Raw genomic sequence first — 26,012 nt, forward strand, 5'->3', positions numbered from 1 at the left:
CCGACCATGCGTCAATCTTCACAGACACTAAAGATACTATAGTAAAATATGATTAGCAGTATTTCTTAAAATAAATAACTCACCCAGTGATTTTTACATGTTTTATTGCAGTAGAATTACAGTATGTCAAAGTAGTTTAGCATAGTTATTTTTAGTTTAAAAGTGCAAAAAGGTTGTACAAAAGATGGGCTCTTTAGTACCGTTAAACGGCCGGAAATGGAAATGTCAACGCGGTATACAAACAAACGTCCACGTCGTTAGTTCCAACCGTGTACTTCTTACCCTATCGGATCTGAAGTGGAGTTACAAACCATAGGCGCACTGATCGTGATTGACAGGCTGTCAGACCAAGGGGTGAACAACCTTCTTTCGCGGCCTCCGTAAACATACCAATGAAACAACTCAGAGTCATCACTGCAATTTTATTGGGTGAAGTTCTGAATAATATCCCTTAGAAGGCGGGACCTACCCGCATCGCTTCTGCTCGAAGACGTCTTTGCTCCCGCCTCCATTTCTGAGTGACAAGGGCAGCGCCCAATGATACGAAGCGCCTTGTGGACTCACCACGTCAACAGACTGAGCTGTGAAAGACAGCTGGAACACGCAATCGAGATCTGCTTAGTACACGAGCCGTGACGACTGACAGGCGCTCGCACCTGTCAGCGCAACCTGCATGGATTTACGTGCGAGCGTTGGTCATGCGCAGCCAATAGGCGTTTGGACATAGGGCGGGGCTTGACGTTACCACGGCACGGCTAACGTCAAGTATAAAGGGAATAACATGGTGCTGTAGAGTGCGTGTTTACGTTAAGAGAGGACAACAGGAAATATTAGATAGCTTACGAATTTACTTGCACGACGCCTTTTTATAGTCTAGTTTTTAAAACTCACCCCGCCTTTTGGTATGTGATTGCCTAACTACTCATGTGCCACTTGTCCCAATGGAAAGGGGGTTTCAGTTTGGAAACGTGTGCATATCGCTGCTTCTGTTGCTTGTTTTGAGAACCTTAACGGGCACTTTGCAAAGTCAGTCTCTCTCGGAGAGGCAACTCGAAGCGGGCCCGACGCCAGATACAAAGACGGCAGAAGATGCTGCCGTTATGGAGCGGGCATTGGACAGCGTCGGAGGAGCCCCTGGCATCGGAGAAGTGACCGTAGAGGACGACGACTACGGCTCGACCGGAGACAGCGAGGAACCTTCTGGAGACAGCGACACAAACTTCTCTCAACGAAGGAGGTACGCGCCGTTACAGCCGTGTCAAACTGAAATGTTGCTGAAGTTTTTTACTTTTTTAGTTCGGGTGTGACACGTTGCGAGGATGTCACGCTACACGCTGCGTATTATTCAACTTCAGTGAAGTTTGCGTGCTGCTCGGCGCGCGGTGGGCGGATGTTTCCAGCTCTGGACGCAATTCAAACCCTTTGCGATTTCCCTGTTGATACATTGTAAGAAAGATGCTAAACATTTTAGTATCACATAAATTGTCTTGAAAGTTGCTAATGCTTGCGATTGGGTTTTTCGAAATGGGTATTCTAATGGTGTCCCTTACTTGACGTCCTTTTTGGTTACCTCCGGTCTTTCATGCATGTTAGTAAGACATTGACAAGTTAGATATTTGTTTTAATGTGGAGAACTAAATGACTGACTCTTTAGAAACAGAAGCAGGTTGACAGATTAAAGGCAGAACATTTAACGTTATGTCCCCTGTCGCACTTATTTACTCAACTGAGAGTGGAAAATGAAACGTGTGCCAGTGGATAGACTGGTTTAAATAGTTGTACTTGTGATAGTATCTAAAAGAAGTGACGTTAAGTTTTGTTCGCCTATACAACTTTATTTGAGTGATTTTAGTGTCATTTGCAAAATCATGAAATGATGAAATTTGGTAATTTCCTCGCTTTTATAAGGTGGCTATAATGGATTGAAGACGATTTTATTCTTTTTTTGTATTTATATTTATACTGAAAGAAAAGATGAGGTGTTGTATTTCTGCAGACAGACCGATGTCTCGAGAGTCAGTGGAGTTTAGCGCAGAGCCTCTGCTCATAGCGCGTGTCCCCTCGCCCAGCATTGCGCACCAACTTTCCGGATGTTTTGTTTTTGTAGGTGACGGGAATGAGTCGTTCTGCCCGGTTAATACCGAAAATGATATTAGTAAGTATGTTACCGTCTCCAAGACCTCGGCCCCACGTAAAATCACTGCCGAGTGAATTATTGCTAAATGAGAAAGAACTGTTATCTTTTCAGAACTCATTTGAAATGGTTTGTGTTTCTTAATTTATTTGCACAACGTTCCTTTCTTGCTTAGGTCATTCTTTTTCAATATAATAATTGACAGTTTTTCCTTCAGCTGCATCTGAATATGATTTGGAGGTTGAAGAAGTTGTTTCTACAGATGTCAGTGAACACATGTTTTGGACCCCTGCAGTAAAAATCACACTGCACTCCATCGCCATGTCACATTAACAGAGTGGCGCACCCATTTTTTGTTACAGTTTATGGAGGATTTGAGATGCTCAGAATCTCAGTTTGTACAGGTTTTAGACAAATTATACAGTAAATATTGAAGCAGCAATGTATTGATTTGTTGAGAACAGACTGCATCCTGAAAAGTCAGGTGACAAGAAAAAAGCTAAATATATCAGAGGGACGGCTGGAATTTTTGGGTGTAGACAGTTCAGAAGCACTCTGATCAGAATGCTGACGAAACAATCTGAAGTATTAGACAAACTCTTCTGTCAAATCGAAATAACTTCACCTGTCTAGATTTGACTCCTTCATTTGACTGATTGACTGCAGAGTTTCATAAGAGTTTTATTTGGCACCTAATTGATTGATTTGGACAAATAAATATATTTTGTTTTATGTTCATTTAAATATAAAATAAAAAATGTAAGATATTTTGAGCAAAATGGTATTTATTTTTATTTTTCATATGTAATTTTGTATAATATGTGACCTTGTCTGCATGTGAAAACCAGGCTAAAGACTCAATCTAATTCTGAGATCATAAGCTTCAAACTTTGAATTCCTTCATTTCATTGTGATTTCAATCTTTGACATGGCATTAGTTCTATTTTCACAAATGTTCTTTACACTACACACTTTTTTTTCAAAATCAAAAGGAATTCTGCAATACATGTATATCTGCTATATCTAATATGTATGTCAATAAGTGAAAGAGTTGTCCATAGTATTATAGCCTACTTTTATTCCTATCACACCAACCGTTTATTGTACACCCAACTGGCTCAGGCCGGCCGCCTCTACGGCTTGTATTGACTTGGGTGCATATGCTGTACAGTACAGATACTTCATCCCAGATTTATAGCTTAATAAGTAGAATTCCCTTATTTGCAGTTCATGAAGAAATAACTATAGATTTTTCACAGCCTTGATGCTTGCCACAAGGGCCTACTTACCTGACCAGCAGGAGACAATTAAATGAGTTCATGTGAAAAAAGCCAACATTTACAATCATCAACGCAGTGACTCCTTGCTGAATATTGATACGTTTTGAAAATAGTCTGGCAAAAATTCACACCAGCCACTTTACTATATGCTGTTATTATGTGAAGTTGTTGGGACTGTGTCTTGACAGTAGTCATACATCACTGGTAGGAGGGGCTGGTCTTTGTTTCTGGTGGCATAGTTATATGTGTCAAGAACACACGAGGGAATACCGTGTAGTGTGTTTAACACTGCATTGGTTCAGTTTCTCTACAGAGGTGAGAGTAGCAGTTGCCTTCACACCTGCTGCCAAGGTAAAGCACATGCTCTCACCTCTGCACGTTCAAGCAACCTCATGCATTTATGTGCAGCGTTTAAGCAACATGTTCATTTCCTTTCATGACTAGTGTGTTGTTTTTGTTGTTACCCAAATATTAGCCATACTTTGTCTTTGTATTGCGCATATACACTACACACAGGAACCAAACTCGATGCTTACTTCTCGCTAAAATCGTGATGTTAATCAACACCCTCAGGCCTTCCCCGTGACATGGAACAGCTTTACTGGGGGATGGTGTTCTCCTGGGACAGTTTTATGTGTTGCACAGCATGGTCGACTGGCAAATGGGAGTCTAACCCAAGAGACATGTACTCACAACAAAAGCAGGGATTGTGATAAAGACACTCTCGTGAACTCATTCTATTGTTCGCTCCATTAACTTTAATGATGGCGAAATTGAATTAAAAGAACTTTTAAAAGAAAGCAAACGCCACACGACTATATGAAAATGCAGACTGCTAACCGACAAAACACAAGGCGCCACCAGACGCCAGGCAGCTGAGGCTGGGCGACAGGGTTGCACTGTACTCCCCAATGAGTACCTCTAGTTACGCTTGTAGAAATGTAAATACCAAATTAGTTATTTATTTCTTTTACACATGTGGTGTTCGTGGGTAAGAATCAGTTTGGTGGTTCCCGTGTCCAGCATAATCCAGGTACAGGCAATAGACCAGCATGTGTATTTTTGGACTGCTGGTGATTCCTGGGGGACCTTTTGGAAGTAACACTGCGCTCGAGGTGCCCTCACTGTTACACACTCACAAAAACACACACACACCACTCACGGTGATGCCTCTCTACTGCCGGGTGCAAACTCTGCCAGACGTCTAGCTAATACTGCCTACTGCTTAGCAACAGCCAATCAGAAGAGCTGAGCTGGTAAACTTGTTGGCCAATTAGAGGAGTGGATGGAAAAAGTGCTCAGAATTTGAGTTGGGAGCAAAGGGAAAGAGAGAGAGAGCAGTAGTGAAGGAAAGGGTTGAGTTTGTGTGCTTGTTGTTGTATTTTTTGTCGAGATGGTTAGATAACTAGGGTGTCTCAGTTTTATTTGACATGATTTTAAAAAAGATTTCACAATCCCTTGGTTAGCATGGTCTGTTCTCTCAAAAGTAAACTTTGATTGTTTTCTTGACCTTTTGCATGTTTCTGTATAAGCAGCATTTAAATGTTTTCAGTTCATTCACACTGACACGGACAAGCTTTATTAGTTGTTTGTCTATTTTTTTATTTTTTTAAATCTCAGTCTCAAACTTTTTAAAATGTTCAAACTACAAAATTGTGCTATTCTTTGACACCATGTTGTTTTAAAGATGCTGTTACTTTCAACCAGGTGCCAATATGTGAGCTCACCCTGGACGTGACTCGATTGACTTTTGCTCTGTTTATGCTTCCATTCTTTTGAGCCGTTACTTCATTCATTGCGGAGGACACACCTTACTGCACTGCAGCAATGGGTGGGATGATGAGAGAGGTGTGGCGGAGAAGAGCAAAGGAGGGAGAGTTTGGGGAGACGAAAAGTGAGAAAGCGGAGGGGAGACATCGAGACACGGATTGCGAGGCATTAGGACCCAGCAGCCAGATCGTGGGCTTTCCTGTAGTTTGGTTCCTCACTGCTTAGCAACAACAAATCAGCCACCTAGATCAAGGCCAGGGCTCATCCAATAGGAAGAGCTAACTCCATGTGACGGACTTTTTGATTTCTCTGCACCGCATATGTTAGAGAGATAGTAACGGCAGGATGATCATGAGTTCGAAGTGAAATGATTATGTCATGATAATGATACTGATGCTTTTTAGGCGAGTGCATTCTGTGCGCTTGTGAGTTTGGTGGCGTTGTGGAGTGATTCAGCTGTTTGAAAATCATACAGTTTTATTTACTTTTATCATCACTATCTGCAAGAAAACAGCTTAGACTAAACTAAATATGTTTCTTTAAAGTTAAATTAAAATGTTAGATGAGAGATGGACTGAATTTCGCAAGGTCAATTGAAATGGTAGAAGGGCTTATAGTTCTGCATGGTGATAGCAGTTTGGGTGTGTCAGAACGTGACATGGAGTCAGAGGACAGATTAAGCATTCTCACACACATGCACACTGAGCAAACGCTTCGATCAATAAAAAACGGAAAAAAAAACTTGACTTGATGAAGGAGACCACTAAGTAACAGCATTAAAAATGATGCCAACTTTGACTCGCATTAACAATTCACTGGTATATCTCTATGTTGATAAAAGTAAGATCAGTTTTACTTTACTTTACGTTTAATAATTTGTCCACATTTAAATTCACCTTGCTGTGCAACAAGTTAAGCACTTTTTTTCCTGTGTGTGTGTTTCTCTGTAGGGCTGAATGTGGAAACGAGTTCTCTTTTCTGTCTGTGTGATATACAGTTATGGACGTTGTGTACTGCAGATGTTGCCTGGGGAAGATGTTACCTTGAAATTCATTGCTAAGTTCTCGAGTTCAGCATTGCAGTACCGTATTTTGTTGTGTGCTTGCCTTTTCCATTAACCCATTTTCCATTTGAGTGGATTGTCTTTATCTTTTTAAATTCAAGTATTTAAGGATCAATAAATATGTCCTTGTTGATCACAATATGAGCAGTTTGTCATTACATTTATGCTTTTTTAAGATGTCTTTATTTAAAGCAACTTAAAGGTCTAGTGTATGAAATTTTATTGCAGCTAGTGGTGAGGTTGCGAATTGCAACCAGTGGGTCACTCCACCCCTCCCCCTTCCTTCGTAAGCACTACGGTGGCTGACACAGGACTAATATGTCAAATTTTCACTTCTTTCTCGTAGGAGATAACGTATTTACCAAAGACGCTCTGTAGAGTTGTTTGTCCTGCGATGTATGTAGATAGAAATAGCTCATTCTAAGGCAGTGTTTGGGAGCCACACATGGCTCTTACATTTACATTTATGCATTTCGCAGACGCTTTTATCCAAAGCGACTTAAGTTGCATTATCCTATACATTTGTTTCGAAGTATGTGCAATCCCCAGGGTTTGAACCCACGACCTTGACACTGTTTTCAAAAATCATGTGGCTTGCCTTGTGTCGTAACCTTTACCAACATTTGATCGTTAAAAACATAAAACACTAGAATATTTCAGGTTGTCCTGGCCAATACACGCATGCTGGGCTGTGGCTCACTGGTTAGAGTGGCGCTAGCAACGCCAATGTCATGGGTTCGATCCCAGGGATGGCACATATTTAAAAACAATTGTGTAATATAATGTATAATGCAAAGTTAGTCGCTTTGGATAAAAGCGTCTGCCAAATGCATAAATTTAAATGTAATGCAGTGCTATGCGCAAGCGTCACGTCACTAATCAACTGCAAACAACGTTTCATTGGTAACCTCTCACGCCAGCAGCCCAGATGAAGCTACCCAGAGCTTTAGAAGAGCGAGTATCATGCTTTTATTTGTTTAATATTATCTCTGTGGCATAAGATACAGAACCTGTTGCCTCGCTTGGTAATCACATTTAAAAAGTCACTATGGTTGCGCTGTGTTTAGCTCCTCATATCCGTGTGAGCAGTCTTTCTCAGACATGAAGTCAATATGTACAGTTGTCAAGGTTGACAGAGGAGTTTCAATGCCGTATGCAAGTGTCTTGACCATGTACGAACTGAACTACAAAGCTATGAGCAAGAACTTGGTGATGTCTCTGTCATGAGTAGTTGCAGAGACCGATCGGCATATGAACGGAGGCCTAATGTAAACCTGTACTAAGTTAAATTATAAGAAATGGAAACCATTTTTGGAGCCCCAGATGTATGCAGTGTTTCATTTGTTTCACCATTTTTTTGTTGTCTGTGGACATTAAAAGAATAATTGATCCCCACAGGGACCATAAGTTAGACTTTGGTCTATGGACATAAAACAAGTTGTTAGTATTGAAGTCATTGAAAGATGTTATTTATATATAAAATAGTATTTGTACTATGGCCAAAACTGGAAAAATGGCTCTTTGTATAAAAAAGGTTCCCAACCCCTGTTCTAAGATAATAGAAACAAAACGCTTCAAAATGTAAGGTCTATATACACCTCTGAAGACATAGTTATGTATATCATTGCATTTATGTCAATAGATCCTCCAGAAAAGTAGACATTGGACCTTTAAGTGCAGTCATAGCATGGATTTTTATACAGATAAGTTTGTGCATTACATGGGAATCATAACCATGAGATTTTTGTTCTTGTATGTCTTTGGATTAATTGCTGTATCAGGTCTATGTGTGGTGTCCAATGTGATGAATGTGTAGCACACAGGAAAGTACCCAGCTTTACTTAATTTACCGGCCATGGGCTCCGCAGCTTCTATGCAGGGGTGTGCCTCTGTTTTCACAACTTGCCCACGTGCTCTCTATACCCTCGTACTTCTATTGTGTGTGTGTGTGTGTTTTTGTGTTTCAGTGATACTTCTAAACTCCCAGTTGCTTGAGTAGAGCTTCTATCTGTAGCATGGTTACAGTGGGCTTTTTATGTCCATTGGCTGGTGTTTTTTAAAGGAGTGGTTTCTGATTGAGAGTGCAGCAACACATCTAAGCCCTGATTGGCTGAGGAGGGAGGAAAAACTCCTGTCATTGGACTAGACTCCTCAGATACCCTAGTTGAGCTTTTTTCTTTTATGCAGTCTATTTACATTAAGTCTGAGTTGAGATCCTCTTGACTTCCTGTGAGAGAGAGAGACAAGAGAGATAGTGAGAGATCAGAGTTGTGGACACACTTGGGCATGTGGTTGTGTGGACAGTGCGCTAAATAGAGTGACGGATTTTCTTTTTTTGCAAATGAAGATTTTTTTTTGAATTGTTAACAAAGACAAATAATTAAATATTTTTTTTATAAAAAAAGGTGTAATTAAAAAAATCAAAGATGTTTTTTTCATGATAAATAAATTAAACTACTTCAAAGCATGTTACAGAATCTGTTACAATGTTTGTGGCTTAACAATCTGAAGTTGTTTGACATAAACTATTGATTGTCATGCAGCAGTAGTTAAGCCGATGGCTCTTGTAATTGCCGTATGCCAGAATTTGATAGTTTTACAGTCTTTCTCAGGCAGTTTCCCCACCTGTCTCCGTTTTAAGTCACTAGTTCTTTTTTCTCCCCTGCAGCAAAGCAGCCTGTGGAATACACTCTTTGATCTCATCCGGAAAATGGGATTTGTTATTCTTCCTTTTTATTCTCGAACAACGCGTCTCTTTCTCTTAGTATTTTTCCTCAATTACTTTTTTGGCTGGGTGGGACGTGTCCCTATTCATTCTCACAATGCCCACTGCTTAGCAACAACCAATCAGTCCTCATATTTTTGGAGGGGCCCTCCAGCCAATCAGGAGTGCTGTGGTGTAGCATTTTATGCTCTTCAATCCTATTGGAGAATGGAGAACAAGCAGTGCCGGCCGGGAGCTTTGGGATGAGCAGAACTGAGGTGTCCTTAAATTCGGACCTCATCAGTGTTTATGTCTAGAGGGATGAGTTAACACATCAAAGCACTCTCTCTCTCAGTCCTGCTCAAAAAGACTTTCCCTGGCACACGAAGTGTCCTGTGCAGATACTTTAGTTAGTTCTTTTTAGATTTTGTTAACTTAGTAGTTTATATTAAATGGTAAATTATACAGTAATTGATGAATTTGACCAATGAATCAATTTTTGCTTAGTGATATTTCACCCAAAAATAAAAATTCTGTCATCATTTACTCACCCTCTTGTCTTTTCAAACCTTTATGACTTTCTTTCTTCATCAGAACACAAAATTTGATATTTTGAAGAATGTTGGCCTTGTTGGACACAAAACCAATGCGAGTGAATGGGTGCCAGTTAACAACATTCTTCGAAATATCTTCTTTTGTGTTCTGATGAAGAAAGAAAGTCATAAAGGTTTGAAAGGACATGAGGGTGAGTAAATAATGACAGAATTTGTATTCTTAGGTGAAATATCGCTTTAATGTTAAATCAATGTCTGTGTTCCTTTATTTTTTTATTTAAAAAATGTGAATTGTGTGTATACTGTAAATAGTAAATACAATGTTCACATTTCATTTTTCGTCAACATCATAAAATTAAATTGGAAATACAATATGCATTTTTTTTTCTTTTCTGCTTTCTAAATATTGGTGTTTGGATGTCCACTACACCTTTGTTGCTGCTTTAACAACTTTATTGTGTGTGTAATTGGTTTGTAACTTGCATAATGTTGCAGTAATATAGATGTATAACTTTATGCAATATTACAAGCATCTTTATGCACAAATCTCCAGCTCATAGACCGTACAATCATAAAAATGGTTTATACAAATTTGATGAGGATTTATTCAACCGTAAACACTGCACTGAACAGGGCTGTACATAAATTGTTTTTGCAAATCGCACCTCTGCTACAAAGGTTTAAAGTTTTGTAGTAAAGGCCAAACAGGCACAAATATACGTCTGTATAAGTGGAGGTAACTGACAAAGAAAATTTTCAATAAATAGAGCCATATCATTTTGTTTTTCCCAAATTCGTTTTTCCTTTTATGTATTTTCAATGCTTTACATAGATTTGTCCAAAAAATACTGTAGTATACTATACTATAGTATCTACTACATTAAACTGCAGTAAAATTATTATGTCTTATAGTATATTTGAACCTTACTATAGTAAATATTAAAGTATACTACATTTTATAAATCTACTACAAGTAAATTATTTTTCATCTGGTTGAAATTAACCTTTTTTTTTTTTGACGGGTTGTCGCGAGGACGCTTGAGTTTCAGTGTGTTTGACCGTAGCTTCGTTTAAACAGTGAAACACTCCAAAAATACCCTCTAAGTGAATGAAGTTCACGTGTTCATGTCTTTGTACAGTAAGATACAGACAAATCCATGAGTGTCACGCTTGTAGCATGTTAAAGTGTGCAGCTCATTCACTCATAATGACGCAGAACGAGCAGATGAAATTTAAGTATTAGAATTCTGTTTACGGGACTCCTTCCATGTTTTTCCACATCGGGCAGATCATTAGGCTCTAGATCAATGCACTCGATCCAGCCTGAAAACAAGTTTAATTTCAAAACCTAAATAAAAACGAAAATAAAAGTGGTGTGCTATTAGTTAACCTCACACATGAACAAGCACAATGACAAACGCACTTCACCCAAACAAGTGGCTTTGTCTTAAGAGCCTGCCAAACTTTATTGCACGTGTGCTACACTATTCAATTTATTCTTGCCAAAGACCGATTTTTTTTTTTCATGGCATATGTGACATATATATATAGATAGCCCTGCTGAACTGACTGTGTATGAATTGTATGTGTTTGTGTGATTGACAGGGTTCTGGTGATCATCAGCACTTTGGATGGAAGAATCGCAGCTCTGGATCCACTAAACCAGGGACGCAAGCAGTGGGACCTGGATGTTGGCTCAGGATGTCTAGTCTCCTCTAGTCTCAGCAAACCTGAGGTACCGCACACACTCATGCTTGTAAGCACTTTGTATACTCATCGAGTACAATCTAATGTACCAACACAAACAGCTGTTTACATGTTGGTTCAATGTAACATTATTTAACATTATGCACTCACTCACAACAGCTTGTTGAGTTTAATTATTTCACACACGACCAATATAAAATACATGGAAGTGTCTCCTTTAAATAAAATTCCTTTTAGCATTGGCAATAATAGCGTAAGTTAAATTTCTTTTGCGATGATACCATCTACAATAAGCGTAGTTTACACAATATATTATACAGTTTGAAGTGATTCCGACAAGAAAATCATCAAAGTATACATTCAGAGCCTTTAGAGTTTAATTTGGTTTGTGGGTGGGTAGTGAATAAGACGCCGTTTTTTGTGGTAAAGTAGTGCGACTGTTCAGTGGGTTTGCCCCAGAGTGAGTGTGTGTGGGAAGAGGCGATGTTTGTTTGAACCTCTTTACCCCAGAAGAGAATGAGACATGGCCCAAAGGAAATTGGGTAAAACAAGCGCACACACACACACACACAGAGATCACAGACTCTATACTCACTGGGGACTGAAGACTTGCCTGGAGGAAGAGCATTTGGCAGCGATGTGCTTATACGCGTGTACGCATGCACACTCGCACAAACACCCTGAGACACAAACATTACCTATAGTTAAAATAGATTTAACTGTGCAATCTTCTATTTTGAGTTTTTTATATGTGTATTGTTATAAATTTGTTTCAACCTTGCTTACAGTATTGGGACATTTGTACAACTAATTACAATCTATTTGTTATCATTTATGTTGTGTGGCTTTAGCATTGTGTGTGAGAGTGAAATGGTGAGAGTGGTTCCAACACTGAATATATACACAAACCCTGTAGTACTTAGGACACACAACCTTTCTTGCTTTCCATATTTGTCGTGTGTATGTATAGCTTTTCTTTATGTATATGTAAGATGTTGTTAACCCCCTGTCTGGTTTGGCGGTAACCTGAATTGCCTGGCTGCTGTTGGTGCAGTCTTCCCATTGGACAGAGTCTTCATCTCCCCTCCCCTTTTATCTCTGGATGCCTAGCAACTAGCCATTCTGATTGGCTCAGGCTCTGCCTCACAATGCATTCTGCTCGGTGATTAGAGCAAGCTACACCCATCTGATTGGCCCTCGCCATGGCGCCGGTAGAGAGCAGTCTCCTATAGCATGCCACAGCACTAGGAGAGAGGCCAACAGTAAACAGCATTGTCTGCAGAAACACGCTATCACAACACGAGAGGGGGAGGTGTGATGGAGGGAAAGAGAGATAAGAGGACTGATGAAGAGAGGAAAAGTGAGAAGGATTGGCTGAGTGTGGGGGGGGATGCCACTGACAGCGTTGTGTGAGTCATGCTGAGAGGATTGAAGAATGAGGTAATGCCTTATGTGTGGGATGATGTCATCCATAAGAATGCTGACCCCCCCCATAAAACACACACATCATCTATTAATCTTTAGAGAGATCCGTTTTAATTGTTAATGCGCTTTAATCCAATGAGCCAGAAATCTGAATTTCTGCATACCATCTAATTCACAAGGCTTTTCACTTCTTGTTTTGTTTAAATGCAGAATAAACACCAAATTAAATCCATACTTTTGTCTGATGTGCAGAATTAAAGTAGACACATTTTTGGGATGGTGTTCAATACAATGAAATAAAATTCAATTTATACATACGTTTATAAAGTCAGTTGAAAATTGACAATTGAAAGGATAGTTCATCCCAAAAAATGAACAATTCATTTCAAACCTCTATGATTGTCCTTTTGCAAAACACAAAAGAAGATATTTTGAAGAATGTTGTTTACAGAAAACCATTGGTCCCCCTTGACTTGCACTGGTTTTACTACCATACAGTAGAAGTCAATAGGGACCAACAGTTTTTGGTTAGTTAACAACATTTTTCAAAATGTCTTATTTTGTGTTTTGCAAAAGAAAATCACATTTAAAATAACAACAGGGTGAGTGATTTTCTTTTTGTAAGTGAACTGTTCTTTCAAAGGCAGTGAAAGGCAAATTAAAGGCACATTACATTGTGTTGTCAAACAGACCTGGCTGGTTTTGACAGGCTTAGTGAACATGTTGACACTCTTAATTAGATTTTCAGATGTGTTTTTTTCTTTGGTGCTGCTCATTTGCTTTCCATTCAGAATTATGTAATTGATGTCAACTTGATAGAGATGGCGCTCCATTGATGTTCTGTACAGTTCATCGCAGAAATAACACAGAAGCCGGATCAGCAGTTTCACTTCTACTGTATATTAGGTTAGACGATAAATGTTTTGGCTTGTTTTTGTTGTTGTTTTTGATAGCAGGTCATCTGTAGTGTGTGTAGGGTGCTAAAGTGATTTATTTTTGTACCAGGAGGAGTATGGAATGTTGATGTATTGTGTTTGTGTGTAGGAATACAAATGGGGAACAGAGAGGGGATTGCACCTAGCGTGATGTAATGGTATGTGTCAGACTCGGTGAGGCGATATCATCTGTGGGAGGTCATTGAGTACGGAGGGATATCCTGCTTACACACACACACTCTTCTTAAGCACTCTACACTCTCAAAAGCCCCCTTCATCCCTAAAGACAGGGGCCAGACTGCCCTTGGCTAAACCTCTCAAATTGATTGTGTCAAACAAGATTTCAGAAGTCATTGCCCTCAGCTCAACTGAACACTTGATTTATGTCATGGGGATCGGAGAGAGGATTCAGTTTGATATCATCGTGTTTATTTGCCCTTTCCTGTCCTTAAAAGCGTATCACAGCGCAGGTGACCAGATGTTTGTTGATCATGCCAACTATGCCCTTGGTGCTTGCTCAAAGTATTTCTGGGTTTACTTGGCATGCTGTGCACTGTAGAGCATCTTAAACAATGTAGGTAATAATGTAACTAGATGGAAAATGAACGGAATTTCAGAACAGGCTTAAATGTAAAGTTCTCTCCATCATAGTATTCAAATCCCAAACATATTTAAATATGGCATCAGTTTGAATTTCTTTGTCATTCTAGTGTGTCCCGACTTCCGCAGATCTTTGATATTAAATCTGGCATAGTCTGCTATGATTGAATCTAGGTGAATGTGATTAGGGTTGATATTGATGGTATGAATATGTATGAGTATTATACTATGCACGTTTGTCTTTAGTTTTTTGCAAAAGTAAAACTAAAACCTGATGGAGCTTCTCACCTCATAGGTAGCTTATTTCTACTTGACTGGCTTCGACTCTAAGCTTGATCCACGCTTTATTGTTTATAACTTAAAAGGACAGTTCCCCCGAAAATAAAAAGGATGTCATCACTTGCTCAGAGAAAGACATTTGGAAGAATGCATGTAACCAAAGCATGTTCTTGGCCACCATTGATTACCATGGTAGGTAAAATGATAGTGCTAGTCAAAAGTGCCTTAGTACTGTTTGCTGTCCTACATTCTTCTAAATATCTCCTTTTGTGTTCAACAAAACAAAGAAATTTACTAAGAAATTGTTCCTATAGTAGTCCAGAACTGTTGGTTCCAAGCATTTTTTGGTGATGCAGAGGGAATCCTAAAATTCAGTCTTAACATTTACAGTATAATGTCGATGTCATGTAAAATACATAATTTGATGAAGAACTGATGAATAAATCCAAAGTAGAGCTGGTCTAGTGTCTGTGAATATTAAAGTGCAAAAAGATAGCTAAATAAATAATTGAATTGATATAATCTGCTTGTTTTGCATTTCTCTACATGAGTAAATGAGCAATGGGGTTTCGTTTACTACATACTGGATATCCAGAGCTACTCTGAGAGAAAATGTCATGAGCCTTTTATTCCAAAACAAAAAACATTGAAACTAAAAGGTTCTCACTACAACCTGTCAAAATAAGTTTGATTTAACTTGAAGAAATGATGACAGTACTGTTGCACAATAGAATACATAGAATATTAATGACTGTTTGATAGTGTATATTGTAAATCTGTGATTTTCCATGGTTATCCTACTGTGAAAGTATCCTACCATTACAACATGACATCTGATTTAAGAGCTATAGAGGTGGAAAGATTTTCTAGTAAAGAAAAGAATTTGCATTATTTACTGCTAGAAAAACTACTACTACTACTACTACAGAAATCAGGGCTTTGATTTGACAAGTCATGCCCATCAGGTCACAAAGCATATATCAAAACAACAGCCTCTGGGGCATGTTCAAGGGAATACACGAGGAGCCGTCAACACTAGATTTGATATTGAAGTGCAAACTCACCTTTGGCAAGCAAAATATCCCCAGGTCAAAGAGTGCACTTCAATACCGGGCGGCCTGCCAGGTCCTTTTCCCTTTCCTGACATCCAGCGCATGATAAAATAGATTTGTGCCATGTGTCTGAAGCCAATGGCTTTTTAACACGGCTTCACACGTGTTTTATTAACAGAGTCGACTGACTTGAGATAGAGGTGGAATGACACTCTTCATAAAACACCTTTTGCTTTTACAAGTTGCAGTTAAGATGTTTTAAAAACTGGGGCTTCTTTCGTGCAACTTATAAAACTCTGTTGTTAAAATGCCTTGTCCTGGAAAGTTATGTTCTTCAAGAAACAAGGGAGACTCCATGGTTGAAGATTTTTATGTGATAATAAATCAGTCATGCAATATTAAACATTGCTTAAGTATTAATATGTTTTGGTGCCTTGTGTAATTATTTTTTTGTGTATGTGTATTGGTTTGTATATACTTGTGGGCCGAATTATATGAAATTCCTGAAGTATATGATAAAAGTTTATAAAGCCAATTTAAAACATTTATACTTTTTTTAAACATATTTTAACACTTTATATACAGTACAACAAAATCAGCCAAAGCATGCTTTACTTCGACTAACTTTAAAAAAAACGTGTGTGTTATATTAAAGGGATAGTTTTTGTTCAAACCTGTATGACTTATTTTGCAAAAGAAGATATTTTGAAAAAAATTGGTAACCAATCAACATTGGTCCCCATTGACATCCATTGTATGGACACAATACCAGTGAAACATTACTCAAAATATCTTCTTTTGTGCCCTACATGAAAGAATAATTGACAACTTAATTTTTGTATCTGGGTAGAACTATACGTTTAAAATAAACTCAATAAAAGTATTAAAATTTGCTTTCTAATGTTCTATAAAATTGTGTTAAATTTATTAGACCCCCTAATTCATCATTTGCTGATGTACCTGTTCTTAATGGATAATTCGTTTAGGGCATCTTGTGTAGCTGACAGTGGTGATTTTCAAATTTGCTGTGTTACAGCTAATGACATTAATGAAGTACTGAAAATCGGCTATGAAAGAACCTGTGCTCTCCTTTAATTGATTGGCTGTAATTGTTCATTGATTTAGGTTGTAACTGGGCTGAGGTGGATTGAGGTCTCACCCAGCAGCAGGAGATCCTGGAGAGCCAGAGATCAGACAAATAGATCGCATAATGGATTAATTCAATGTTGCACAGTGATGAGTCATTAATGCAGCACACACACACACACACACGGTCTATATAAACCTCTTGCCCTCAGTAACACTGCTTGAACACAAGCTCTTTTCCAGCCCCAGCCACCCAGACATGATTGACACTAGACCTAATCTCCTCATTTCACAGCCAATCACAGCCGCTGTTTTCATTCTCCAGGTGCTGTCGTTCTCATAGCGTTCCACTATTGGTCCATACCAGGTGTCAAGGTTAGATTAAGAACAACAGGACGTTGCTGATCTCATCCCCCCCTCTGTATTTTAAGGGGGGGTGTTTTAGCTGAGATCATTTTTTTGGATAAGGGTCGGTTTATGAAAAGGCCTTGTTTTCTCTCTGTGTTTATTCTGAGAGCTTGTGACCATTTGTGCATGTTTATCTGTTAGGACTTGGAGGATTGTGTAACTCTTCAGTCAACGGTACACCGACTGCCAAATATTAATGACACACAGTGTGATAATGCCTAAACCAATAAAGAACACACACGCTGAAAGCTGATTGGTCAAAGTCTCAATGATTCTGTCCCCTTGTCTCTATCCATCATTGTCTGCTCATCATACTGTACCAACCCTGCTACGGATGATTTGAAATGCGAAGTATTTTCAGTGCTGAAATGTCTGCATAGTACTGCCTCATGTCGAAGCACATGTCACTTCAGCTGACTTTACTCTTCAAAGAGTTTTTTCTTTTCGGAGGTGAAAAACTGTCGCATCAAATTCATGAAAGTGTTTCAGTTTCATTGATGTTTGCATCAGGCACTATTCTTGATATTTCTGTGCTTGTTTCTACTCTACAGATTTTTGGAAATAAGATGTTCATTCCGTCTTTGGATGGAGCGTTGTTCCAGTGGAACAGGGATAGGGAGAGTATGGAGGCTGTTCCCTTCAGCGTTGAGTCCCTGTTGGACTCTTCGTACCGCATCGGAGAGGATACCGTGCTGGTGGGTGGCAAGTCCCTCACCACATATGGCCTAGGAGCATATAGTGGCAAGGTAATGCAAACAAACCTTAAATGAATAGTTCACCAAACATTATAAATCTCTCATGTATTCGACATCATGATGCTCCAAACCTGTTGACACTTTTTTTCTGTAGGATAGGAATGAGAAACTTTGATGTGCCACAATTTAAAACAAAGATTTTTACAATTTCTTATATGTATATTCGTCTTTAGAACTGGAATGTAGCGCACAAATCGCATTGACTATTATTGTTGATGTTTTATTTAGTAATGCATTCTTTATTTATAAGTTGGACAGCTGCTACAGTATCTTTGATTTTTTTTATAGAAATTAATGATTGATGTCTTGTTGTTCAGTTCTGCAGACTCTTTTATCATATTATAGGGTTGGTTGTTGGTTCTAACCTGTCTTTGTCTATGTCGCTTTCTCTGTAGTTGAGGTATATTTGTTCGGCGGTGGGCTGTAGTCGGTGGGGGGATGAGGAAGGGGAGCCAGAGGACGTTCTGCTCCTCCAGAGAACACAGAAAACTGTCAGAGCAGTGAGACCCCGCAACGGCTTTGAGAAGTAAGAAATACCTGCAGGCTCTGACTTCACACATGCTCTGTTGAGCTCTTCATGAGACCTTGTGTTTGATCTCAAAACCTGAAACACAGGTAGATTAGATGCACTGCATGCTGGGTTTTATCAACATTTTACAGAATGGCTGCACAGTATAAATAACAATGGTGGAGTAGAAGCTGTTGCTCTTTCTTCCTAAGAAATTAGATTTAGAATCGCCTTGTTAGCTCGATTCAAGTGCATTTCACATTCAGAAAATGGAGATTAAGTTGGCAGTGCAGAGCCTTGAAAAGTTGCTAAGTGTTTTCTTTTTCTCTGTCTGTTAGATGGAACTTCAGTGTGGGTAACTTTGAGTTGAAATTCGTCCCTGAGATTCAGTCCAACCTCAACTTCTTGGAGGGGGAGGCGTCTAACGGGGAGACATGGCACGAGGTCCGACATCAAGCACAACGCGTGATCCAGGAGGAGAGCGACGCACAAACCAAAAATCATGCTAAAACGCATTCAAACTCGCACGCTCAGGTAGAAGGTTTAGATCTGGTCATCAAAGTCTCTGTGCCAGATTGGAAAGTCATGGCCTTCAGCACCAAACCAGAAGGACAACTGATCTGGGAACATCAGGTAACACAATCTGTTATTAATTGAGTTGAGCTCAAACTTTGGATTAATAAATACATACTGATTAGCTCATTATATCTCTCTCTTTTGTGGGAAGTTTTGCACACCCATTGCCTCTGCATGGTTGGTGGGAGGTGGCAAGGTGGCGCCCATTAGCCTTTTTGATGACACGACCTACAGCACCAACTCTGATACTGAGACTCAGGATGACGATGACATCATGGAGGAGGCCCGGGGGGCCATAGAGTCCAGCGTTTACCTGGGTAACACGTTCTTGAAAGTTTGTATTGTATAAGGGCTGAGGAAAAATGGAATTACGTACCTGGATTGATTCAGAAAGACTGCTTTATTTAGTAAGAAAAAATAAGAAATGCATTATTATGCAAAAAACGGCACAGACTGGTTGAAAGAAAAATGTGATCTCTTGAAGTTCCTTTTTATGTGGTTCTTTTAGACTTGACTGCACACAATTGTTTCAGATTATAAATTATTGTTTCCTTTATTTGTGAGCTCAGAGCTGACATGTTTTATCTGGCTTTTGTGCAGAATTTGGCAACAAGCCACCATAATTTGCTTAATTTCGCCCTTGTGCTGATGCTGAAAAAATTAGTTGCATCAAGAATTGCTTTGAAATAGGATCATTACTCTCCGAATTAAAAAAGATTAACTTTCCTGTTTTGCATGCATGAACATGTAGGGCAAAGATGGAGGGATGGATAACATGTGCTCTAAAATATGTTTTCTCTCTCTCTCTCTCTCTCTCTCTCTCTCTCTCTCTCTCTCTCTCTCAATAAAGGGATGTTTCAGGGTCAGTTATACCTTCAGTCCTCTGTGAGAAACGCAGAGAAGTTTCCATCAAATCCCAAAGCTCTTAACGGACGCGGGAGCAACACGGATATGATACCACCGCCTACCGTCAAATGGAAACCCCTCATCCGTAAGCACACTCACTACTTGCCATAAACGCAAAAGTGTGTCTGTGTGATGTTTTTTTAACCTTTTAACATTTTTTACTAGACTCTCCCTCTCGTACTCCAGTGCTGGTGGGCTCTGAGGAGTTTGATAAGTGTCTGAATAATGATAAATTCTCTCATGAGGAATACAGCAATGGAGCACTGTCAATACTGCAGTACCCGTATGGTAAGAACGGCCAATATTCTTTTGCAATCAGATCATGTAGTTGCATCTTTTAACACCAGTGGGTAGGATTGCGGTTAATCAACCATAAAGTGTGAAACTTTGACATGTGGAGGGGTCTGGTATGAGAGCAAACTCAAACTCATCGTCCTCTGTTTTTCCCAACGTAGATAACGGATACTACTTTCCATATAGTCCACGTTACCGCAGTCGCCGTGATGAGACGGCAATAAGTGTTTTGCTAAAGGCGGATGGCGATAACTCTCAAGTGAGAAGAAAAGACCCCGTGCTGCTCCTGCCCTGGTGGAAAGAGATACTGGGTACCATCATCTTCTGCATCGCTGCCACCACCTACATCGTCCGCAAGTTCTTCCATCCACCCACAGCATACATGCGGGTAAACAAATGAAAGTCTTGAAAGTTTACACAAACAGATGCAGTCAGAGACATTTAAACACTGATATTATTACATTATTACATAAGATGAATGTTACTGTGAGGTCATTGATGTTGAAATAAGACTGTACTTCATTCATCTGTGCAGCAACGGAAGGAGTCTGAGACACAGTGTCAGACTGACAGCAAGTTTGAATTGGACGGCAAAGAGCCTGAAGAAGTTGTCATCACTGAGATGCGTCCTAGTGAATACGTCTCAAGGTAATTGAGCATCAAATAATGATTTCGGGAAATGTCGGGAAGTCCAAACCCATGTCTTTAAATAGATTTGCAGTTGTGGTACATTAAACACTTGCAGTTGCTCAATGTGGAATGCACAGATGGCTTTGTGATCACATTCATTTCAATACTTAAAGTTACACGAATAGCTACTGTGACACACATGCTTTAAAGTTTTTGTTTTCAAATGAAAATGATTATAGTTTATTTATATGTATATTTGAGTGGATCTAATTCAACGCCGTCTGCTTATCTTTACACTCTTGCAAGTAGCGTGACCATTTTCAGATTCATTGAGATCACACAGATCAAAGGAATCCTCACAACTCTGGTTTGTTTGTTTTTGTTTATCAGATACCTGACAGACTTCAAACCCGTTCAGTGTTTGGGTCGTGGTGGATTTGGTGTTGTGTTTGAGGCACGCAACAAAGTGGACGACTGCGACTATGCCATCAAGAGGATCCGCCTTCCCAACAGGTAACCGTCCAATCACAAAATAACGTCTCCATCCAGATCGTGCGGAGCGATGCCAGTGATGACACGTTTGCCAAATCCCACCGGGCGCTTATATGAGTATCTGTATATTTGTGTTTGCGATTGTAGGGAGTTGGCTCGCGAGAAGGTCATGAGAGAAGTGAAGGCGCTCGCTAAGCTGGAACACCCAGGCATCATCCGTTACTTTAACGCTTGGCAGGAGAGTCCGCCTCAGGGCTGGCAGGAGGACATGGATAAACGCTGGCACAAAGATGCCAGGTGTGAACAATGATCTTGCATGTATATTAAACATGGTGACTGGGTTGAGAAGGCGTACAAATGTTTTAAATATTTATTTATGATTTAATTCAGTTCTACTGAGTGGCTGCAGAGCTCTCCCGACCACATGGAAGCATTCTCAGTGAAAGTTCCTGTGGCCACTCCCTCTCCGGTGGACTCCTCGTGTATGTGTGCGGCTGGCAGGGATACGAGCGTGTGCGCAGGAGATCAGGTGTGTGTGCACGGTCTGCTGCTGGACAGTTTGATGTCAGAACGTGACAGCCAGGCCGATCCAGATGCTGTTTTGGAGGTTTCCAATTCCCCCCACTCCTTCGAGCTCTGCCCTCCCCGTGCGGTCGCATACGGCGACTGCACTTCATCCTCCTTCGATATCGTCTTTGAAGACTCAGGCTGTGAACACCAGGACAATGACAGCGACCTCAGCGGAAGTACTCCTGTGCCAACTGTGTGCCCCTCACAATCTGGCTACAAACCCCAGTGTTCATCAACAGGGCCACCCTCTTCCTCACCTCCACGGCCCACCTCTCTGAGCCTGGCTCCCAGCACCCCCTGCCCTGCCGTACGACCCCCGCTCACACCTAAAGTCTACCTGTACATCCAGATGCAGCTGTGCAGAAAGGAGAACCTGAAAGACTGGATGGCACAGAGGTGTCTGGCCGAGCAGAGGGAGCACACGCAGTGTCTGGATATCTTCCTGCAGATTGCAGAGGCCGTGGATTTCTTGCATAGCAAGGGACTTATGCACAGGGATCTTAAGGTAGAACATGCAACAGACAACCAACGCGAAATGATTGGACTGAGAGGAGTTTTTTAAACCATGTTATCATTTTGTGTTTCTCGTTCAGCCGTCTAATATCTTCTTCACCATGGATGACGTGGTGAAGGTGGGAGACTTCGGGCTGGTCACTTACATGGATCAGGAGGAAGATGATGACGATTTGAGCACCCTCACACCGATGCCAGTCTACGCACGGCATACCGGCCAAGTGGGCACTAAGCTCTACATGAGCCCTGAACAGGTCAGATTTATTCATTCTCTGCACAAACGGTAGCAACTTACTTGCTTAAAGCCAATCAAAACTCCAAAACACTTGTTTTCCCCCTAGCAACCACCAACAACACCCTAGCAACCAATGTGATGCTAACTACATGCTAGCAAACACATTGCAAGACTATTAAAAAACCTCAATGATGTCGATGAGTGTTTTTATGGGCGAGGAAATGTAAAGACTTTGCTAACATCTCCATCCTCTTTCTTTCTGTCTCTGCAGCTGTCTGGGAATTCTTACTCTCACAAGGTGGACATTTATTCCCTCGGCTTGATTCTCTTCGAACTGCTCTATCCATTCCGCACACAGATGGAGAGAGTCAGGGTAAGATCACGCATGCAAACAAACACTCATGTCTATGCAAACATATATTCAGCCGTGTACTGCATATTTTTTGTTGTACAGATTGAATAACATCTCAATGTTTTTCACCCACAGACACTCACAGAAGTCCGAGCTCTACAGTTTCCTGTTGCTTTCTGTAGGGCTAATGTCCAAGAAGTAAGTTTGTTTGTGTTTGTGTGCTTGTACTTTCATTGAAGGAGGTAATGGGAGTATGTACAAGTGTGAAATTCTAAAAAAAGAGAAACACTTTAGTGCCCCCTTCAGGTGCAATGTTAGAATGACTATGCAAACGTATAAAAGGTAAAAGGCCATGCTGTTTACAACCAATTGCGCTTATATAATGTGATAATGTGTCTGTTTTCAGTAAAACAGTATTATCTAACTCAGGAACATTAATTTAGAAAGTAAATAGGATGAGTTTGGTTTTCATGTTGAGACTCAGTTTCCAGCCTAATCTTTGTCCTTCCTTTTTAACATATTTTATTGACTCAGTATTGTGTTATTGTGTATTATTGTACAGGCTGATAGAATTGTATTTGTTTGCATCGCAGGCTCAGATGATACGCTGTATGCTCTCCCGAATACCTGCAGAGCGTCCCGAAGCCTCAGAAATCACAGAGGCCTCTCTGTTCCAGGAGCTGGAGGTGCCTTGCAGAATCCGACCACGTACTCGAACATACAGCGCGTCATCTGCAGGGCGACCTACACGACAGACATCCTCATCAAACTCAAACTAAAACTCCCACTTAAAGACACGTACTGTGCCTCACCTGCGGGATGACAAACTCAACCCGTCACCACCTCTCAGCACACACATCATTCAGACATCTTTTTCTAACCGTTATTTTCACAGCTGAAGCTCACCAGACTAACGGATCATTCCACTAACTTCTGAAACTGCTACACTGCGTCTCATTCTTAACTGGCCTATCAAGGCTGTTTTTCAGCTTACTTCAATTTCTGCACTTCTTTTAAGTCATTCTTGACCAATCCCATGATTCCCAGCTCCGTTACCAGAAGAATCATTCTTGCACATTAACCGTTCCTGTAAGAGGAGAGTTGATGATCTGCCTTCGGATGCCGTTTTCTCTGCATGTCTAAAACAGGAAGTCCTGCAATTCGTGGGTTCTCATCTGAACAGAAAGTGTACAACTTATTTTCCTCCTCTAATGTATATAGGTTTAAATACGAATCAAGCAAGAGAGACTCTGTGAGCTTTAGATTTGCTCATTTAAGACTGAACGCACATGTTACGTGGCATTAGAGCCATTCGCTGTTTACGGGTGAACAGTTGGTGGTGATGGTGTGCTGTAATTGATGACAAATGAGACCGAAATGTTCAAAATGCCTTTGAGCTGGAGACACGAATGACATGATTTTTTGAATACGGTCAGTATGAAGCTTCTGCGCTGTCAGGTTGAGAATTGAAAAGCGAATTGAAACAAAGAAAAGGTTCTGTAAAATATTTCCCTCATTAGCACCCAAATGTAGTTTACAGTATCTCTGATTGTTTTGAAATGATTTTTCACAAAGTCTGAAGAAAAGCTTTGACTAGTCACATGATTTGAAAGGATACAGCCTGAGAAATCCCTTCAACCAAATATTAAACATAGGACCCTTAATTGTAACATATCAGGTAACTACTGATTGTATGTTTTTTTATCAATTTTGATTAGAAGGACAGATGTAATTTTCTTTTGTATATGATGACATTTTTTGTATATTAACTGCTTTTTACACAACTTTTTTCGATTTCTATGGACTTTTTTTCCTAAGAACTATCAAACGTGAGAGAGAATTGATAATCTACGGTTAAATCTTTACTGATCTTTATGGTCATGTGATCGTTACGGTCTCGTCTATAGATCAGACAGAGTTTAGCAAAGATGTGTTTGAAGAGCACCTTCAGGAGCAGCTTCTGTATGTATGTGAATACTGGTGTGTTTTCAGGACAGGCCATTATGGTGCAGAACGGACATGAGATTATGACCTCTGACCCTTAAACACGATATCACCAATTTGAGGACGCTGTGACCTGTAATCCACATAGGGGACTCTTTGTGAACCCTTCTAACCTGTAGCAAAGCCTTTTCAACACATCTTTTTTTTTTCTGTGTTTTGATCATCAGTTCTGTCACAAATGGCATCCTTGTGTTTAGGTTCATTTTATTGACTGCTGTTTATGATCATCTCCAGCTTGTGTCAATACGGTGAATGTAGTGTTTAGTTAGTTAAGTTCTGACACAATTCAGTTTCGGACACGTTCATTTGCTTCTGTCTGTTTGTTTCCCTGCGAGTGCTGACATGCCAGTTTCATGTTCCTGTGGCCCAGTCATGTCTCCAGCCGTCTATGTAAATATGTTTATTTGTTTTTATTTATGTTTACTGCTTAAATCAATCCGTTGGATTGGTTGAGTTATAAATAAGGTATATGAATGCACTTCATCCAGTGGAGTGTGTTGAAATATTGTGACTTCTTACAAGTCAGAATTTAATAAACATTCTATGATGTTTGTAAGGGTGTTTTGTGTTTTTTATTTGTGGATTTTGTATTTGAAAAATTGTTTTAGATATTTTAATCTTGTAAATTATAATGAATGTTAAAATATTATGGGAAAGGGAAACTGAGGAAAAATATGAAATATTCATTTGTCTTGGAATTCTTGGGAAAATGTAAGTATTGTTCACTTTTGAATACGAGGCTGAATACTCACCAGCAAAGACTATTCAGTGTGTTACTATAAATGTACATTTTCATTTAGCAGACGCATTTTTCCAAAGCGACTAACAGAGAGTTCAAAGAGCAATAAGCGAAATGTCATATGGGCGCAATAATACAATAGGTGCCAATACAAAGTTACTAGTTTCAACATAAGCTAGACCAAGTCCTATACCTGTTGAGAGAAAGAGAGAAATGTACTTCTTAACACAAACAAAATGAATGGAAGGGTACCATTTCGACTTTAATGTCTTTCTAGGTAATGGAGTTTTGAAGAGTTGTCTACTTACGGCCTCATATTATTTGGGCTACTACATAAAATAATTTACTTTACATCACAGAAGGTCTTTAAAGATAACTTTCCTACTGTAGTCAATTAACTGTTTGGTTACAAGTATTCTTCCAAATATCTATCTCTGTGTT

At 39.8% G+C, this 26,012-nt stretch overlaps 1 protein-coding gene across 1 annotated transcript; it reads left to right on the plus strand.

The window, feature by feature from the left end:
* Positions 1-580: 580 nt before the first annotated feature.
* On the plus strand, positions 581-25,388 carry eif2ak3 (eukaryotic translation initiation factor 2-alpha kinase 3). The gene is made up of 17 exons (XM_056760776.1): positions 581-1,237; positions 11,111-11,240; positions 17,549-17,743; positions 18,148-18,278; positions 18,599-18,893; positions 18,988-19,153; positions 19,687-19,827; positions 19,908-20,030; positions 20,198-20,424; positions 20,572-20,684; positions 21,057-21,179; positions 21,306-21,455; positions 21,549-22,233; positions 22,322-22,495; positions 22,748-22,849; positions 22,964-23,026; positions 23,422-25,388. Exons 1-17 carry the CDS (start codon positions 942-944, stop codon positions 23,605-23,607), a joined length of 3,300 nt encoding a protein of 1,099 aa, XP_056616754.1. The 5' UTR covers positions 581-941; the 3' UTR covers positions 23,608-25,388.
* Positions 25,389-26,012: the final 624 nt, after the last annotated feature.

Source organism: Triplophysa dalaica, chromosome 11 (assembly GCF_015846415.1).
Source record: "Triplophysa dalaica isolate WHDGS20190420 chromosome 11, ASM1584641v1, whole genome shotgun sequence".
NCBI classification, from domain to species: Eukaryota; Metazoa; Chordata; class Actinopteri; order Cypriniformes; family Nemacheilidae; genus Triplophysa; species Triplophysa dalaica.